The sequence below is a fragment of the Ostrinia furnacalis genome, unplaced genomic scaffold (genome assembly GCF_004193835.3).
Source record: "Ostrinia furnacalis isolate ACB-3 unplaced genomic scaffold, ASM419383v2 OfSCF7521, whole genome shotgun sequence".
In the NCBI taxonomy this organism is placed as follows: Eukaryota; Metazoa; Arthropoda; class Insecta; order Lepidoptera; family Crambidae; genus Ostrinia; species Ostrinia furnacalis.
Window position 1 is genome coordinate 166,400 of NW_021137760.1, and position 20,645 is coordinate 187,044.

At 38.9% G+C, this 20,645-nt stretch overlaps 3 protein-coding genes across 3 annotated transcripts; 2 read left to right on the forward strand and 1 right to left on the reverse strand.

Annotated features, from left to right (window-relative positions):
* The first annotated feature begins 2,531 nt into the window (after positions 1 to 2,531).
* Positions 2,532 to 5,558, forward strand: LOC114364952 (ribosomal L1 domain-containing protein CG13096). Its single transcript, XM_028321308.1, has 5 exons — positions 2,532 to 3,004; positions 3,100 to 3,238; positions 3,421 to 3,847; positions 4,084 to 4,237; positions 4,326 to 5,558. Exons 1-5 carry the CDS (start codon positions 2,628 to 2,630, stop codon positions 4,393 to 4,395), a joined length of 1,167 nt encoding a protein of 388 aa, XP_028177109.1. The 5' UTR covers positions 2,532 to 2,627; the 3' UTR covers positions 4,396 to 5,558.
* nbs lies at positions 4,425 to 6,601 on the reverse strand. Its single transcript, XM_028321307.1, has one exon. It carries the CDS (start codon positions 6,493 to 6,495, stop codon positions 4,507 to 4,509), a length of 1,989 nt encoding a protein of 662 aa, XP_028177108.1. The 5' UTR covers positions 6,496 to 6,601; the 3' UTR covers positions 4,425 to 4,506.
* Positions 6,602 to 6,732: 131 nt separating this feature from the next.
* rempA (intraflagellar transport protein rempA) lies at positions 6,733 to 18,706 on the forward strand. The gene is made up of 13 exons (XM_028321306.1): positions 6,733 to 7,252; positions 7,330 to 8,550; positions 8,638 to 10,197; positions 10,270 to 10,444; positions 10,811 to 10,989; positions 11,331 to 11,477; positions 16,227 to 16,265; positions 16,698 to 16,810; positions 17,310 to 17,439; positions 17,661 to 17,733; positions 17,829 to 17,921; positions 18,228 to 18,344; positions 18,589 to 18,706. Exons 1-13 carry the CDS (start codon positions 7,106 to 7,108, stop codon positions 18,681 to 18,683), a joined length of 4,089 nt encoding a protein of 1,362 aa, XP_028177107.1. The 5' UTR covers positions 6,733 to 7,105; the 3' UTR covers positions 18,684 to 18,706.
* The last annotated feature ends 1,939 nt before the right edge of the window (positions 18,707 to 20,645 follow it).

The following is a 20,645-nucleotide window of genomic DNA, read 5'->3' on the forward strand; positions in this document are numbered from 1 at the left end:
AACATTCCAAACGCCGCTCAACATCAAAATGCATTGAACAAATACATGCACAACTCGAAAAGAAACGATAAAACAAGAATTGATTGGGACAACGCAGCATTACAAGCCTTCGAAGAGTGCAAGCGAGACATCACTAACGCCGTCCTGCTCTCGCATCCGTCGACAGTCGCTCCTTTCGCCCTGATGACCGACGCCTCCGATACCTGCGCTGGAGCTGTTTTACAACAGAAAATAGAGGGTAGATGGAAACCGCTCGGATTTTTTTCAAAAAAATTCAGCGACGCCCAGCAGAAATACAGCACCTATGATCGAGAGATGTTATCAATCTACATGGCAATCCGGCATTTTCGACGCATGTTTGAAGGGCAAGAACTCATAATATACACCGACCACAAACCGCTAACATACGCACTGACTGCAAACAGCAAAAATGAAACACTGCGGCGAACTCGATACCTAGAGTACATCGGTCAATTTACTTCCGATATTCGTCATGTCGCCGGCAAAGACAACGAAGTTTTTTGATAATATAAGAACCCTGGTTTTGGAAATAAATATCTCAGTCTTATTACGGCATCCGAGTTTTACTTAACATCTACCTACAACTACTTAGTACTACACACTAAACTAGAGATGGGTAATTTTTTTATCGAATTAGAAAATACCAGTTAACGATTCTCAAGGCGATTATCGATTACATTCGATTTTAATCGGGAAGAAAAATAATTGTTTTGTGAGCCTTAAATAAATAAATAAATAATGGCTTAAGCATCAGTATGAAGCCCATACGCACTTGTAGCACAAGTAACACGATTAGCCTCAGTCCCCTTAGTTGTGAATTCGGAATCGCCAGTTGTAATTTTAAAATCGCATCACAGAGGTGAAGTAACTAACACCAAAAAACGGCAGAGCGAAGTGATTTCGAATGTTTCAACTGCTACGTTTTGTCACTTATCTAGGAGGGCTACTTTAAGTCTAAGGGAGGGGAGCTTAGATTACATTACAGGAAACGCACAATATAATAAAAGAAAATAATGTAAGTAGCTGAACCTTTTTGCTATTGAGCACAATGAAAATTTAACACAATTTAGCCGATTTGTTTATTTTCACAATCGATTCACAATGTCTATGATGAGGCGACCGCAGGAACGTCACTATTCGTGCAATCCTATCAATGAAGTACGACATTTTCTGGTGCAGATTTTATCGCCATAAATTATGAAACTTGATAGTCATGGATTTGACTGACAGCTGTCCGTCAAATTCCCGCCCCGCACCCCGCACTGTACATATTTTGTTCGCGATGTCTGTTCTATACGTAGTAATATTACTTCAATGTGTCCTGGAAGTGATATAAAATTCCACGCGTAAGTGTTTATTTCGTGATTTCTGACAGTGGATCATTGTTAACATATTTCTTTGTATTTTCACAGTAATTACTTCCTAAAACGTTTTACCAGTATTTAAACTTATTATTAAACTAGCTGACCCGGCGAACTTCGTACCGCCTTAGCGTAGAGATTTTCTTAATATTTTTTTCCGTAAGAACCATCCTTGGACTTCCACAAACATTAAAAAAAAAGAATTATCGAAATCGGTTCAGCCGTTCACACGTGATGCCGTGACAACGCGAAACGGGTTTCATTTTTATATATATAGATGTTACATATGTCAAGAAAAAGAACATTTTACATTGAGTTTCATTGACTTTGAGCAAATTTAAAATTTTTGTTTCTATAAGACATTTTGAAGTAGTATGACCATATTGAGGATATATCTGGGACTTTCTGTGGGACCTTACTTATCTAATTTTGCATAATGTTTTCTACGGCCGTTTACTGTAATCAATCCATATCGAAATCCGTCTGTCAACTGCCAAATTAAAATCTGTTTTCTACACAGTTTTCGATGCCTTTACACTTTCTTAATGTTGTAATTCATCTTAAAACAAAAACATCGAAAACCTTTTTTCATAATCATATTAAGTGCACTTTATCAAGACACACTGTTTAAACGTAAATCAGTCTTTGTCGTCCTGAGAAAAATAAATAAAAGGTTACCCTACTTAGAAAGAGAGAGCCTGCCCACAGAGAGCGAGATAGTGATACATAGGTTGTGCTTCAAGTAGGTATTCTAAGTCTGGCCTCCATTTTTATCTTTAGCTTCATGGTATATTCGTTGGCAACTAAAGCTCTATATTTATTACATTATCTTTGCCTCAACTAAACGTTCAAATAATAGTTCATTAACTAAACGTTCAAATAATAGTTCATTTCAACTAAACGTTCAAATAATAGTGTGGCTGTCAAAAAAAATTACAGCAATAAAATGTCAATTTGTGACTTGTCCTTGTCAATTTAATTTCTGTTTTCTTTCCAATATAGATGACCCACGCTGAACTGTCCCACCAAACTCAATGACAGGGGGGCGCTACCATCGTTCAACTATATGGTTTCCAACATGGCAAAAATCTGAACCAGCAATCCGGTATTGACGGTGGCGCCCCACTGTCAATGTCATCGACAGGACAGTCCAGTATTTTGGAACTATACACGTGAGTGATAACCTAGAAGTTTAGAACTAAAAATAATTAAAAGTTCTCTATTAACGATATATTTCATATTACAATGGTGTCATCAAAAAAAGCCGACGTCAAGAAAAGGCCTGTACTTAAAATGAAACCTGAAAAGGTAAAAGTAAAGAAACAAAGCACCGGTAAAACTAAAACTACTGTCGAGAAAATCCTTACCCAAACGGAAGAGAAAAAACCAAAGAAAGATGTGTTAAAGACTATAATAAAAGACCAACAAAATGTAGCCCCGAAAACAAAGTTTGTCATGCCTTCCAAAAACATTAAGGAAGCAAATGTTGATTTATGTCTGGCTGCCTTAGAACAAGTAGCTACTAATACTAAAAACAAAAATGCTATTTTCGATGATGAAACACAAATATTTGCAGAAATTAACTGCATCAAAATACAAACTACTACAGGGAATATTAAATTGTAAGTAAATTTTTTTAGAATTTCACATTAATCATTCTATTGTATGGTTTTTCAGTGATGAGAACACTCAATTAATACTTATATATTTTTTCCAGTGTCCTGCCACATAGTACAGCAGCATCAACAGGAGAAATTTGTTTGATTACACCAGATTTGAAGAAGGGTAAAAAAATTGATCATGAACCTACTGTGGATCATTGGGAGGAAAAACTCCGACAAGCCAATGTGACATGTGTATGTATTTATATAAATACCCCCTTAAAAATCATAAAAAATTTATCTGTTTTACAATGGGAGTTTAACTTGAAAAAATATTTTAAACAGAATAATAATTTAAATTCCTTTATTACTTTAGCTTGTATGTACCTAGTTAGTTTTCTTGTAATTGTATGTAATGTAATTTTTTGGTGTTTTAGGTAAAAACTGTTCTACCAATGAGACAGCTAAGGGTGGAATATGATCAGTTTGAATTGAAACGCAGACTTCTTACACAACATGACTTCATTATGGTTGACACATCAATATTAAGCCATGTGTCTCATTTATTAGGAAAAATGTTTTTCAAGAAACACAACATGCTAATTCCTGTCAGGCTGCATAAAAAAGAAGATATAAAGAAAAGTATTGATCTCGGATTACGTACAGCTATGCTACGTTTGGCAGAAGGAGCAACATCAGTTATTGTGGTAGGACACACAGGCATGCCAAGACAAAAAGTCAAAGAGAATGTTCTCTCTTTAGTACAGCAACTTCGTGACAAATATCCTGGAGGGGAAGCCAATATTAGATCAATTTCACTTAAACTGCCACTATCATTGGCAGTGCCTCTGTATCTAACATTGCGTAAGTATAATATAGTTTTAGTAGATGTGACAAGTAAACTAGGCAAATAATAATGTACCTAGTCATCATTGAAATTGTTGCAGACTATTTATAAATCATGAGTTTTGCAGTAAATTGTTTATCTTCAAATATTTATTTATTTTTAAACTTCCATGCACATAGAACGGTGTACATAAGGCGGATTTACTGCCTTTCGGCATTATTAAATATGGCATTAATGTGTTTTTATTTTCCAGGACCATCAAACTCCATAACTCAGCCTAGATTAGTTAGGAATAAACCTAAAAACTTCAGAATCCTTGAAGATGAGCTGTCTACTATTCCTAATAGTACTGTCAGAGTAGCCCCAGATGGTACAGTTCAAGTAAACAAACTGGGAAAAGAAACTAGGTAACACTAACTTTATTTGTATAAAAAAGCTTTATTTTCATTTATTGTATTTTAGCATGTAAAATAAATTTATTGTATCTCTTTTCAGTGACAGTGAAGATAATGAGATGGATCAAAAGGAAGATAAAGAGGAAGCAAATGCATCAGATGATGAATGAAAGAGAAAACAAACATTTTTAACATATTTTAATCATCAAATGTGTAACACAATTACGTTTTAATAAAAAAGTTACAATCTTCCTTACGAATTTTATTAATTCCTTACAATTTTATTGAACAGTAACCTCACTTTCATTAGTGATCATATTATTTTCTTGAACATCATGGTTAATTGAACCGCTTTCATTAGGAATTGTGTTGTTCTCTTGTTCATTATAGTTAGTTGAACTATTTTCATCCTTGCTATTGTCCACCTTATAAATGCTCATGGATGACCTAGGAATTATAGTCACCTGCATTTTTATAGGCCAAACCTTTTTGAATTTCTTGAAATTCTTCACCTGACTAGACTGTTCTTCTACTGCAATAGGCTCCTTCTTTATTATCAAATCTGGCCTCACTTTGACAATTGTAGTACCCAAGGTTAGCTCATTCATTTTTTCATCTAATTCTTCCTCTTTGATTTTTTTCAAAGTAGTATTCTCACTTTTCATAAATTTTTCATTGTTTTTCATTAGCTCATCCAGCTTAGATCCTCTCAAAGCAGATAAATCTACATTATTAATTTCACTGTTCCTATCATTAGTTTCATGGTCATGTGTGTTTGAATCTGTGTTAGAATTGTTGGCACCAAAAATATTGGATTTAGATGTGTTAGCTGGTATTTTTGATCTGTCCTGTATAAATTGGAATAAATCATCCTCTTCATCTTCACAGTCCAACTTGCGCTTTTGTGGCTTTGCCAAATTTAGACGTTTTATTGTAGATTCACTTGAAGTATTATCAGAGTTCCCACTGTTAACAAAGTTGAAACCATCTTCATCAAATTCGGTAGCATGCTTTTTAGATGGATTCGTTTTTGTATCATTGCTCTCATCTACTTTTCTTTTGATGCCACCCTCATGTCCAGCGCTGCCGGCAGCAAATTTCTTGGTCATATTATTCTGAATGTCATCATCACTCATTTTTCTCTTGAAGCTATTATTTTTGTCAGACATAGAAGTGTTAGTAAGACTCTCATTGATCACAACATTTTCCTTTTTACATTTAGCTCCATAGTTGTACTCTTGAGTTTCCTGTGCAAGAACTGTAGGATTTTTGGCAGTTTGATCAGTTTGCTTTATCACCTCTGAAGGGAAATTGAAGTCTGGATTGCAGTATTTATCAGTAGAACAATACAAAACTGCCAGACCGATCTCAACATCAGTTATTACTCTTTTTCCTTTGCTTTTCAAATAGTTTACAATATCCACTATTGAATTTCTTTGAGTTTGTGTTTCCTGAGATGATGAAGTTAAATTGTACTGGATAACAAAGACATCTTTTTCACACAACATCGATTTTGACATCTTAGATTCACTCAAGAGCAGAGGACTAGCAGAGGCATTAGTCAGAACAGCTTTATACATATCAAATTGACGTTTGGAGAAAAAAACAACTTTCTTGCCAAGTAATAGACTTTTTCTGCGATCATCAGGCAGGAATGAAACAACTTCTTTATTGAGTGTTGACTCAATAATTTGAGGTGTGAAGTTATTTGGATCAGGCAAAGCCATTTGGGAATTTACAGCTTCCAAACATTTACTCCAAAATTCCACAGTAACAATATGTGCCCCTTGAACCAGAGCCAATACTACTTTCATTGTAAGAGTGATTGCAGGCATTGTTAGGTACTTACAAGTACTATCCCAGTCACTTTTTAATGTACCTGAAAGGCTGGTCAGACAGGTTTTCAAGTTTTGTAAATTTTCTCCTTTTAAAGTGGATGTACAAGTCACAAAAGATTTTGCGTGTACTATCCATACACTGCCCATTTTTCCAAACTTTACAATATCTTTGTCATTGAGTTTGATCATCGAGTTGCTTTCCACTTTGACCTCACCATTATTTACGAATGTACCGTAACGAGATCCTAAATCTTGTAAAAACAATTCATCGTGCAAGTTGGTAAGGGTTGCATGTTTTCTGCTGATTGAGGGATCATCTGGTATCACAAAACTGCGTTGTTGGGCATCAGCACTCCGTCCAATTGTTATTTCTTTGTTTTGTCCGGCAATGTAGATCACTCTGTGATCGACTTCAGAAGTTAAATACCACATATTTGTTGATTTACACTACAGTAATTAAGCTACTTTACTCGATTTCAACAAATTAAACACAAAACAAGAACGCCGACTTCGTTTGCGGAAATCAGACACAATCAGACAGATCGTCAGACGTCAAATTGATGGAGGACGCGCAATTTGTCTTTTTTTTTCAGGCAATGGAATACAGATATTGTTTTTTCTATTGGAAAATACCATGGATGTTTGTAAAGTTTTTTCCGAGTCCCCAACACCCACAACACCTCACAACATCTTAAAAAAAGGTTTTCTTATTTTGTATTTCTAGAGAAGAAGAAGAAGAAGCTCAATCCATGCTCTGTGGCTCAATCAGCTCGCTCAATACTTTTATAATATCTTTGGTGGTACACTTGTGACGTCTTGTTGCTACGGCAACCGGTTCGGCAACCATGGAAACTAAAAACAAACAAACATTATCTGTCAAAAATCTTAGACTGAAATCTAAAAGAATGTTTTAACAAATCAACAAATACCTAATATTGTGATTAATATCATTACTTTGCTGTTCTGGTAAAACACATACACCCGGACATCTAACTTTAAGTATAATAACTTGCTGAAATTAACATAAATTAAAATATAAATCATGACGCTTTACATTGATACAAAATTGAATTTCACCGATGTGAATATGGTTTCCACTGTTGGATCCTGGCATCCATCATTACCATTGCTAGCTGTTGGATCCTACAACCAAGAAAAGGGTGGTTTTGTTACAATCTTCCAAGAAAATGTAAGTTCGGTTTAAATAGCTTCTTTCTATGTATTTTGTTGTTTGACAACCTAATGTGACTTATCTATGCTTTTTAGGGATTAGCATTAGAAGGCTGCGAATGGCCGATACTCTTGTCTAATCAAGTGACAGCACTGGCGTGGCATCCTACGAGACGCTTGTTAGTAGTGGGTTGGGACGGTGGAGAGCTCTATATTTGGTTGGAGTACTCATGGGCTCGTCTTGAAGCACCCCACAATGCTGCACTGACTACCATCGCCTTCAGCCATGGCGGCGGAAGGCTCCTGGCGTCGGATGCTGCTGGATCCTTATCTGGATGGCAATCAGGTTCTGGTGCACCACTTACCTCCTTTCATCACCAACTTGGAGATGTTATAACTCATGTAACATACTGTTCTCCTCGTCCCTCATGTGAATCTTCAATAAGAGGTTTAGCTAGAGCAGCTGTTGCTGGAGATGAAAATGCTTTAGATGCATTAGCTGCATGGCGTCCAAGAACTACGGCCCGAATGAGAGAAGGCACCCAGCCTGATAACCATGCGTGCTATGCTGCTCAAGACAATGGGGTAATTTTATACATTGATCATACTGGAGCATGCTCTGAAGTTCTGAATGCCCCAGGCAACATAATATTCATGGGTATAATAAGTAATATTTACCTACTCATTGCATGGGAGTCTGGAGGTGCTCTTAGTTTGACAAGGTTCATAACAGCTGATGATGGATCACTGACAACCGATACACATGTAAGATTGGCAGCCAGGAATGGTCAAAGTATAGTACTTGCTGGGAACTTTTATGTAGCTGTCATAACTGGAGACAACTTAATCAGAATTTGGGATAGTGAAACTGGGGACAATGATGTCTTGCCCAATGAAAAAGAAGAAATTGCTGCAGGTGACATTTTCACCAGTATAAGTTATTGCAACTTGAGTGACACTCTGTGCTGTGGAACATCCCAGGGTAATTTATATCTGTGGCGCAGGGACCATAGAAATCAGTGGAAACTTATTAGTAGTACAGCTGTTAAGGGTACAGTGAAAGAAGTCAGCTGGGGCTCTGAAGGCCTAATGAACCCCCTTTTGCATGTTAACTGTATCACAAGCGCATTTATTCTTAGGGAACAACCAGTATGTTGGGGTTATTCTCCCAACGTTTGGATGGTTCAGAGATCTGCTGTTGAAATAGCAGTTACAAATAAAAATAACTTGATGTCAACTATTGATACTACAATCACCATTAAAGCATTTGCTTTTAAGGATCAATATGTAGCATTAGGAGATGGAAAAGATGTACAGGTAAAATATTATGTTATAACATTTACATTTCATTTTTAAATCTTGTTTCCTATTTTTTTAACTACATAAATAATGTTTCCATTACAGATTTGGATGTGCAGCAAAGAGAGTGATGTGAAATTTTCCCTGATTCGAACTTTCCCATGGAAAACAGATGTTCTCATCATTCATAATGATGTATTGGTTGGCTTGGTAAATCCACACATTGAATGTTACACAATAACTGGTAACAGTTTAGGTATTCTGCCAAGTACAGAAGGTGAAGGTGAACCGATTGGCATCACAAATACAAACAAATTCATAACAGTTGCAACAATGGATGGAACACTTAAATTAGTTGAAATAACTAAAAAGGGTCTCAGAATGCCCTTTCCCCCTAAAAACTGTTACCAAATGATTGAAGATTTTGGGGAAGTTATGAGAGCATCAGTAAATTCTGTTGGCAGATATATTTGTTTGAGCATTGCTAATGCAGGTTTAGCACCCGACCCTAGGTTATACCTTTGGGATGTCGCCAATGATAGTGTCACAAGTATGCATCTTGATGAAACTGCAACTCCACCATACCAGAGTGTTCCAATAGCAATCATTTGGGATCACAATGATCCTAGAATATTAGCTGTTCATATGAGATCAGCAGATGTAGACAGCATTCACTTGTTTTTTTGTCATGAAGGAAAACTTTATGAATACAAAAACTGGTGTTCCTCATCTGAAGATTACTTCCTTACTGATTTTATGCTGTGTTCTCTGTACACACCTCATGTTGTTATTTTAGCGCAACAGAGCTTGAAGAAGATAATAATGAATGAATTTTCTGATTTTAGTGATCCTGACCCAAGTATTTTGCGTCAGATATTAGATTTCTTGTACTACATGACTACAGAGCATTTAGAAAAAGCAGTTGTTGTTGGCACAAGTATATCTGGTGGCAAAAGTTCTATTATTTGGGACAGCTTGGCTAAAGTGTGTGTTTATTGTAAGCGACCTGAAGTAGGCGCAGTATGCCTGGGAAAAATGGGGAATATAAAAGGTGCGCTCATGATGCGCAAAGTTATGAATGATAATAGCATAGATGATGTATGTAAAGTCGGAGTTCTTGCGGTAAACCTTGGTATGACAGAAGAAGCTGAGAAGCTTTTTCGTGCAGCTCAGAGACCTGATTTGGTCACTCGGCTTATATCAGCTAAGGAGGGTGGTCTCAATGAAATAAGTAATGGCGATAATGAAGGAGAAAATGTATTGCTTGTAAAGAGTGCTCAGCATAAGCTTGCTAAAGTGTTATGGGCCAATGGGGAAACAAGTGCAGCATTAAAATTATTTGAAAGTGCTGGCACTCTGGTACCTCATGTGCCCAGGATGCTGATTGCCCAGGGTCAAGCACAGTTACTTGCACAGTATGTTGTCAATTCTAATGATGTGAGCCTTATAACTTGGTGGGGGCATTACCTTGAAAGCATCGGTGATTTAGAAGGCGCACTCGAGGCTTACGCTCGCGCTAACGATCATGGGGAACAGACTAGGTTGCTGTGCCACATGGAGCGAATTGACGAAGCCGAGAAGTTGTGCCATAAGGACCCGGCTTCTATGTACCAGATGGCGCGGTATTTAGAAATGCAGGCTGACAAAACGGAGAGTGCGGTGAAGGTATGGAATATAAACTTTTGAAAGTATTTTTGTTCGACTGTATCATCTTGTTTTATGTTGGTATTGTTTTAGATGTATATTAAATGTGGTGCTGTCTCATCGGCGATTCGCGTCGCTGCCGAGGCTAGTGCGTGGAACCTCGTGTGGCGCGCTGGCTCGGCGTCTCAAGCGCACGCTCTGCACGCAGCGTCGATCCTTGAAAACGCTGGACAAAATGAGCAGGCAATAGCTTTGTATCAAAAAGCAGGTACTAATCCCAACTTCCCAACTAATATTATAAATGCGAAAGTAACTCTGTCTGTCTGTCTGTCTGTTACGCTTTCCCGCTTAAACCTCGCAACCGATTTTGATGAAATTTGGCATAGAGATAGTTTGAGTCCCGGGAAAGAACATAGGATAGTTTTTATCCCGGTTTTTGAAACAGGGACGCGCGCGATAAAGTTTTTCTGTGACAGACAAAATTCCACGCGGGCGAAGCCGCGGGCGGAAAGCTAGTTCCAAATAAAAAGGCTTCCAAGCCAGTAAGCAAGCCTTTTTAGTTTAAAATGATTAGTTGTAAAACTAATCAGACAATTACGATAAATAAACCACTTCATTTTTTTTTGTCTTTCAGAAAAACCGCACTTAGCATTGAAGTTAGCACTTCAGTGTGGAGATACAAACGCTATGATCGCTGCAGTTGAATCGCTCGGAAATCGCGTCGACCCAGAACTCGCTCACACGTTGGCTGCTCACCTGAGAAAAGCAGACCACCATTCGCATGCGGCCGCGTTACTGGCGACAGCTGGCAAGGTTCGATTGAATTCTTTGAAAACTATTTTTGTTACAAAGCCTTAAACTTGAAGCTTTATTACGTACTAGCGCCTGCCCGCGACTTCGTACGCGTGGATCCCGTTTTACCCCCTTACGCTGGTTTTAGAGTCGCGCTGACCGCACGCTGATCGTCGGCGCCGACAGATCAATATGTATGTAATTGAAGGGCGTCTTAGTTCTAAAAGGAACCCCCATGCAAAATTTGAGACTCCTAGCACTTGTAGTTTTTAAGATTTCATGATGAGTCAGTCAGTCAGTAACCTTATAGGTATAGATTGTATTGAGCATCTTCCTTCACTATATTTTTTTACAATTTTCAGTATGAAGAAGCTCTAGACATAGTGGAGCAGTCATCAGCTCCCCTGTCAGAAGAGCTGAGCGAGCGACTGGCCGCGCCCGCCGGCACGAGCGGCCGCGACGCGCTGCTCCGGCGCCTGGCAGACGTGCTGGGCGGGCGGGGGCTCTACNTGGCTATTAGTTTACAATTAGTTATTTTTAAAAATGGACTTATTTGATACTTGTTAGATGCGTCTTAAGCTCATTTACCAGAGGTGTCAGTGTGACGTGTAAATTTTGAGACACCCTGTACATTCTTTTAGGGCTCATTTTTGAAACGAATGAAAGCGATGTCAAGTCAAAAACATGCCAACATTTTACAAAATTGCCTACAATTTAATTGTATTTCCATCTTCAGAGGCTAATCTCCTAATGAGGGATTTCGCGATTGAAAAATCCGCCAGATGGCAATACGTAGACGGGAGGTCCAAATGCTGCATGATTGGTGGATTTTAACATATTATTTCTGTCAATGTCATGTCAAAATCCACCAATCATGCAGCATTTGGACCTCCCGTCTACATATTGCCATCTAACGGATCTTTAAATCACGAAAACCCTCATTGTTATAATTTTGTAAATTTTTTAGTATTCAAAACAGCTTAGTAAACAAATAAATCACAACTTGCAACCAACTGTATTTAAAATTTGCCGGGGCAAATTATTATTTACTAATACAATACACCACTATTGTATTCTCTCAAGAACTTTATATAAATAAATTAATGTCACAGTAGATTTTACTTGCTTTTAAATTTTAAAATAATTTCATTCTCTTTTTTCTTTTATTTAATTTATACAGGTATTTTTCGTTGTGCTCAGTCAGTGTAACAGCTGAGCTCCTGAGCTCAGTATGTATGTTACATCACTGGGCGTCCATTCGACAAGTCGACGTCATTCATCATCCCAGTCATCTGTCATTTCATGTCATTTGGCGTAAATCGAAAGCCGCAATTGCGGTTAAAACTCGTAATTTGTCCTGGAAATAAAGAACAATAATGTATTCATTACACCGGCAAAACTGAGCTCAATCAGGCGTTGTGCAATAACAGTGAATTGACACCGTTAATAGTTTTGTGACAATAAAATGCCTTTTGTTAATATCAAGAAGCAATATTTAGCGATCGCGATGTTGATTTTCGTACTGTTATTCTTCTTCAATAGCAAGCCTACTTTCCAATGCCAGTTTAATCCAGAAGTGGCGACGTTTCTGCCTACGATCTATGGAATTACGCCGACTTATGCCAGGCTAGCCCAGAAAGCAGATTTGACGAGGTAAAGTTTTGTATAATCGTGAGTTTTCTGCCCTTGGTGAAATCGATTATTTTACTTCATATGTTTGGCCAGAGTAAAATTTGGCAATGAATCTGGGTGCAGACGTGATTAATTTAATTAGTTCCGTCGTTTTGTACAAATACTTGCATGCTCTGCCAGGTTTAATATTGAATTCAGAAGTATTCATTGATGTTTTCTGTCTTCTACAACCATTAATCATAACTATTAAATTAAATTGTGAATGGGCTTAAATCCTACAGTCTTTGTTTCATCTTGTGAATCAGAAGTTATTTTTAACATTACCAATCCTTTGCAAATTTTTAAGGAAACATTCTTCCATTTTAAATGCTAGGTAATAAATACACATTTAATATTATGTTAGTTACTTTTTCACAACTTTCATGTGGAATATCTGCCTTCAGGTTATCACAAACTCTGATGCTAGTGAAGAATTTTCACTGGATTGTCATCGAAGACTCCGAAACAAAGACAAAACTGGTTGAAAATCTCCTTCGGGAGTCAACTCTCAAATATACACACCTCAATGTTAAGACACACAAGGCTAAACACTCAACGGTAAGTTTTTCGTGTTATTATAAAGCATAAGGCCCTGATATGTGTTTTGATAAATTTAATTATTCAGGAAATCAGGAAATTTGATTGGTTATTTAAAACACTTCTATGCCCCGCTCCGCCTTGGTGGAAAGAGGACCTAATAATGCAAATACACTCAACATCAAATAAACCGCACCTTCCGCGACGCGAACTTTAATGATTTTCTTCTGACACAATTATGGTACCCCAACAATATTGGTGTTATTTGAAAGCCCAATAAATATCCTTTAAGAAAAACACATTTAATTTCTTCATAAACGATTTAAACGATTAACATACAATAAATGTGACTTGAAAAAAGACCTCACTTTGGGCTCACCTCTGGGATCAATTAGACCAATTTTTATGGTTATAAAACCAAATAATGATCTCACGTGTCCTCTCTAACAGATGGATAGCGATTAATCCCAACTTAACAGTTTTATAGTCATAAAAAATGGCTATAGCGTAACTACCTATTTTTTAAAGAAGTGACTCTGGATCCTTGTAAAGACACATTTTTGGGGTAAAAACCTTTCCTTTAATGAAATGAAGTTTAAAACTAGGCTTTCAAATGGTACCAATGTTGGTGGGAAGTGGGGATGCATACGTTTGATAAGTGCTTGTCGCGGGAGGTGCGATTTATTTGATGCCGAGTGTAGTTTACGATTAAAGACAGAACAATAATGGTTTACTTAGTGCCAAAAGTTGGATAAAGATATGAAAACGCAATTGGCTAGATAATGACTATGATTGTTTTCTTTTATTTACAACAATGAATATTTCAGGTTTTGGACATCAATGTATGTCTGTTCAAAACAAAGTTTTTCAACACTAGTTGGTATTGTGTATGTTGGAAAATTATTTTATTTGTTAAATTTTTGGTAGCTATGCTTGGAATTGCCTTAAATTCACATCTGTTTTTCTCAAGAGTCCAACACAAAAAACATTGTTTATTTTCTAAACAAACATACCTACAATGTGAATTTTGAGCAATTATTGAAAATAATAACTACATAACATTGGCTGTAATGGCTGTAGAGTTTTGTAATTTAGTTCAATTTTCTAATATTAAAATGAAACCTTATTGGTTTGATGATATTATGTACCTAACAATTTTATTTTGACTGTGAGTGTTTAATGAACTAATATAAAATGTAGGATTTATGCCAAAAATGCAATAAACAAATGTCTTTAATAGCCAAATAGATAAATGAATAATATTATTATAAATTAACACTGAAATATTTTGTCTGCAGTTCTTAACTCAACTATACTGATAACATTGTTATAGAATGTAGTTAAATATTACTGACGACCAATAAATTATGTGATATAGGACAAGAAATTTGTAATTTTGTGAAACTTTTTACTTTAAATTACTTTTTCATATTTCAGGCAAGTGGTGTTGAGCAAAGGAATGTGGCTCTAGAATGGTTACGGGAACATTTAGCTAAGATCGAGGACAAAAGGGGTGTGGTCTATTTTATGGACGATGATAACACATATTCGCTGAAGGTGTTCGATGAGGTGAGTCCATTTTAATAATATTACTTAAATTCGTTGCAGGTTTGGACAGTTAGCTGTCTCTCGAGATTAGTCAACCTTCACTGGTTGGGTTTTATTGGAGGCCAAATCAAAATCAAATCAAATCAAATAATTTATTGTGCATAAATTTGGGTACATTACATTTGCAGTAGTTATTGCAATAATAAAGTTAGATCGCCAAATCCTACCATTACAGCTGTAGATCCTGGCTATACAGGAATTGCAGTGGTGAAAAAGAGTGGTGGTGTAGCCACCTAGCTCATACGTCATCGCATCATCAATATTGCTCCACCGCTTGACCGCACGCGCCGCGCGCCTGAGACTGACTGGCGCGAACGGCGGCTNGCGGGCTATCAAGAAACAGAGAGATACTTCACAGAAATCGAGAATACAGCCCGCCTGCGACGGGCTTTGAAAGGAAAAGCCAAGGAAGCGGTTAGCAGTTTACTCATAGTAAACACTAGCCCGGCGGAAATAATCGGCGAACTCGAGACAAGATTCGGCAGACCGGAGACGATTGCGCTCGCCGAGATCGAACGACTTCGCAACGTACAGAAGCCTACAGATGCGCCACGGGACATAATACAGTTCGCGAGTCGAATAAAGAACAGCGTCGCTACACTCCGCGCACTCCAGCAGCCGCAGTACATGTACAATCCGGAAGTGGTCAAGCAAGTGACAGAGAAGCTGACGCCGTCGCTGCGGTACCGGTGGTTCGACTTCAGCCGGGACCAGCCNTACTGGGATTGCGAGCAGCGATAAAAGAAGACATCGGACACAGCGCAGCCGAACTACTGTACAATCAAGCACTTCGTCTACCCGGTGAATTCTACGGTGAACCGGTGACGTCATTCACATCGTCACAATTTCATAACGACCTCACAGAAGCTATGCACAAAGCGCAAAAACAAAGATCGTCGTCGAGGCCTACGTTCGTGCATAAAGATCTACATATATGTACCCACGTATTTGTAAGGAACGATGCCGTACGCAAGCCACTCACACCAAGTTACACCGGACCTTTCAAAGTCATCGATCGCAACGACAAATACTTCGCCATTCAAATGCCACTCAGACGCACGAACATCTCAATTGAAAGACTGAAACCAGCATTCATCATAAACACGGAAGCTGAAGACGCTGAAGCACCCAAGCACTCAAACAACTTGCACACCTACGTCACAAGAACAGGAAGAACATCGAAGCCTCCCGTACGCTTCGCTGAGGGGGGAGTGATGTAGCCACCTAGCTCATACGTCATCGCATCATCAATATTGCTCCACCGCTTGACCGCACGCGCCGCGCGCCTGAGACTGACTGGCGCGAACGGACGGCNCCTTGCAGGTGCCTGAGCTGTGAGCTAACTAGAGCTGAGCGAGCGACTGGCCGCGCCCGCCGGCACGAGCGGCCGCGACGCGCTGCTCCGGCGCCTGGCAGACGTGCTGGGCGGGCGGGGGCTCTACCACCAGGCGGCCAAGCGCCTCGCGCACACCGGGGACAAGGTACTGCTTGCAGGTGCCTGAGCTGTGAGCTAACTAGAGCTGAGCGAGCGACGTTCCTGAGTAGCGCTGATCGCTCAACGCCGACGCTTCATACATTTCGGCTGTCAGCGCTGACGGTCAGCGTGCGTCTGCGTGATTCTGAAACCAGCCTTACAGGTGCCTGAGCTATGAGCTACTACTAGGTAGTCGAGCAACTCGCGCATTTTGGAAAAGAGTAGGTATTGTCTTACAGCGATAAGTTAGGTGATTTCTCTGTCTCATCTGTGATGTATCTAAGCAACCAACAATTGCTTTCGTTAGCTATGTTATGTAATAGTGTGTTGTGTCTTATCATTATTAAAGTCTCGCGCACAGTATTTTAGGCACTATGTTTCCAGTTTCAATGAACAAACTCAATATTTACTGCAACCATATAAAATTGTTATTTTTCAGGCAGGCGCCATGCGATGGCTGATGCGTTCAGGAGACGCAGACCGCATCGCGACATTTGCAGCGGCGACTCGCGACCGCGCTGCACAGCTAATGGCAGCTGACTACTTGCGCAGGTAAAAAAATAAAAAAAAATGAAAAAAGTATTTATTTAAATAGGCACAGGTTACATTTTGCATTACAAAATAATAGAGGCAAGATGTGTTAACAATAACAGTAAGAAAAAAGAGCAAGATGTATATCAATAACAGTGGGCCCCAAACTAGGCTTAGCCTGTATCTTGGTGGCCCAAAAGGTTTTCAATAGTTATAGATAATGCTTGACGAAGTCATTTGAACGTAGCAACATGTTTTACCCATTATTATGATAAAAAAGACTGCTTTTAATATTTAATGTCAGTCACTAAAGTTCTTGGTGAAATGAACTATGAAATTTTGTGCATAACAACCCGTCAAGTTAACTGCGCACCTGGCTGCCCTGACGTCACAACGACGCTCTTAGTAAGGACGGGGCGAACGCGGGAGAGTCTTATTCTAGTCAGGTGCGCAGTGAACATGATCGTGTTGTAAATAATATTACTTCCAAATAAACTTATTTGTGCATTTATCTTTTCAGAAGAGCCGACTGGCGTTCGAGACCAGACCTGACCAGGCACATCTTGCATTTCTACACCAGAGCCAAGGCGTACGGAAAACTTGCCGCGTTCTACGCAGAATGCGCTAAAGTCGAAGTTGATGAATATGACGTTAGTAAATCGTAGTCATGACGTAAAGTACAGTCAGCATCAAATAGTTCGTGACAACCAAAGTAGCCAAAAAGTTGTTAACAAAACCTTATGCCAATAGTAACAAAGCGATAATTTTGGCTACTTTGGGTGTCACGAAGTATTTTACGCTGACGTACCATAATATTTATGGGAGTAAATAAATTATTATAAATATTGAATAAGTTATGTTATCTTTGCAGAACTATGAAAAGGCATTAGAAGCATTAAAAGAAGCAACAAGATGTCTTGCGAAGTCTTCTGATCCAGAATCAGGTAAACAAGCTATTAGCAGTCAAAATATCTAATGCGTAGTAAAGTTATTACGATAAAGTTATAATAACCGTTGGATACTGTTTTGCTGTTTCCAGGAGCTCAAACAATGGCCTTACAAGAGCAGAGCACTATAGTAAAACGTTTCATAGACGTCAAGAAAACTTTAGAATCCGGTGAAGAGAATGCAGGTATTCTTAAAAACTCTTCATTCTTAAATTTGAAAAATCGCAGTCACGAAATTTTGATGTCTTTGCAAGTGCATTCCACTTGCTTATCGTAAATCGTCATGGCGCAAGTACACTATGTGAGAAATTGACCGAGACACACGGCGAAACTAACCGAAGCGCGTGTTTACACTATACGTCTCAATCAAATTCCCGCATAGTGTACTTGCGGCATTAGGTTTATTCAGTCCGTCGGAACTGGCACAAGACAAGGGCGTTCATCATGGCAATACCAAACAGGCAAAAAGTACAATATTATTATGTTTACAGGTGTAACAAGTGGTCAACAATTGCTGCGAACTGTGAGTGGTCGTCCCGGACTTATAACCGAAGATAAAGTCATCAAATTGCTTCTCCAGTATGCTCCAAACCATCCTGATGCAGCACGTATGTATTTAATTACAGCTTTTATCCGCGACTTGGCCCAAGTGAATTACGGTTTGTCATAGAAAAAGTCTATCGCGCGCTTGCCTTTTAAAATCTACTGTCTATCTATACCAAATCCATTTAGCCGATTTGATTGTTGATATTGTACATTAGTAGGATGCCTTCGACGTGCGCAACAAATAGATTTTTTGTTTATTTAAAAAATTTCAAGATACATAGTAATTTTTCTCTCTGAACATTTCAGAACTGGATCAACAGTTACGGGGAATGCAGAAATCGTCTGAGGATGACAACCAATCAACAGAGTCACCTGATCAAAGTATCGAAGAAGTTATTTAAATTCTCAAGTGCTTGTAGAATGTTACAAGAACAAGTACGAGTAGGTACTTATGTCCGTCGAAAACTATGGAGTGAATTTCCGTGAAGACATAGAATAATAATTATGTATATGTTACGGTTAATGTGGTTGTAGCCACCTAGCTCATACGTCATCGCATCATCAATATTGCTCCACCGCTTGACCGCACGCGCCGCCCGCCTGAGACTGACTGGCGCGAACGGCGGCTGCGCGCGGTATTTACGTGCGCCGGCGATGGGTGACGTCACATGCGCAAGAGCAGCGGCGTGACCATCCCGTNGGTGTCACTGAGCGAGACAACGGGCACGCGCCGTATTTATGTGGCGTAGATTTCAGCTGCAGCGGCCTACCTACACTAGCGAGCTATGCGATGCGTTCGCAGTTTTATTTTGACGACCCACTAATTGGAATACATTTTTGATAATATAAGAACCCTAGTTTGGAAATAAATATCTCAGTCTTATTACGGCATCCGAGTTTTACTTAACATCTACCTACAACTACTTAGTACAACACACTAAACCACCATAAAAAGAAATAAGAAAAGCAGCATAAGAAACATTAGATATTGAAAAATAATGTCAAAAGACAGCGAAAAAGAGGACAAAAACCCAGAACCGCATATATCGACGGAATAGACAAAACTGCAAACAAATCAAATAATCGAAGAGAGAAGATTTATTTACCCCAAGATAAAAAAAATAGATATAAGAAATATTTGGCCGAAGGAAAACAGACAACAAAGAAGACGACAAAAACCCAAAATCACAGTTATCGCCGTAGTAATTAGTTAAAAAAAAACAAAAGACTCAAGTTTTTAAGAGGTTGTGGATGAATGGAACTAAAATTTAAACATCTACTATCCAAGAAATAGAAAAGAGTGAACAAACTCAATTATGACACAAAGAAATAAGAAATGAAGCATAACAAATATCTGACCCGGAACATGTAAACAAAGAAGAGGACTTCAAAAACAGTACCTACCTAACACAGACCTAGAGGTGGGCGCCACGCCGGCGCGCCGCCGCCGCCGCGAATTTTTTCACGCCGCCGCCGCCGACGACCAGCTGTCGGCGCGCCGATACTGATACTGTACCAACTATTTGCAATTTATTCCTCTTCTATACTGTACTAATTTGTGTTTCGAACGCAGAAGAACTATTTTTTTATTGAGTCGAGCGGCTATTCTAGTTCAATAAAGTCCTAGTATGACTGCGACGGGTACCGATCTATTGTGATCGGCGCTATTAGGAATTGCAGTACGTTTTGGGGGGCGATATGTTTTCCATCTTGTGGGCTTAGGATGTGTTTGCCCAGGTGTAAGCTCCGCTTGCGCATCAAAGGTCCGCAGTCCGTGAGAATGTGTAGTGGCGTTTCATCTGCCTCTTGGCACATCCTGCACGTTCTTGATTCGGACAGTCCCATCGCTGTAACGATCCCAGACCGATATCCGATACCAAGACTTCACGACTTCACCTTCAACCTGCAAGGCAAGAAGATATTTTCGAAAATAGACCTGCAAAAGGCCTACTTCCAAATTAAAATCCGTGAAGAGGATATTAAGAAGACCGCCATCATCACACCGTTTGGCCTATTCGAATTCACAAGAATGTGCTTCGGTTTGAGAAACTCTGGCCAAACGTTTCAACGACACATCGATGACGTCATGCGAGGCCTACCTGTGTTTTCGTTTGTTGATGACATACTCTGCGCTACGGAGGACGAGATTTCGCACAAGTTATTACTAGAAGAAGTATTCACCAGACTAGAAAAAAATGGCCTACAGATTAATGCCGCCAAATGCATTTTCGGCCAAGAAAACATAGAATTCCTGGGATACAATGTTTCTTCTGAAGGTATCAAGCCAACAAACGAGAAGGTGAAAGTTATTGAAAACTACCCGCAACCGACTACAATTCACGAACTCAGGCGATTCCTAGGAA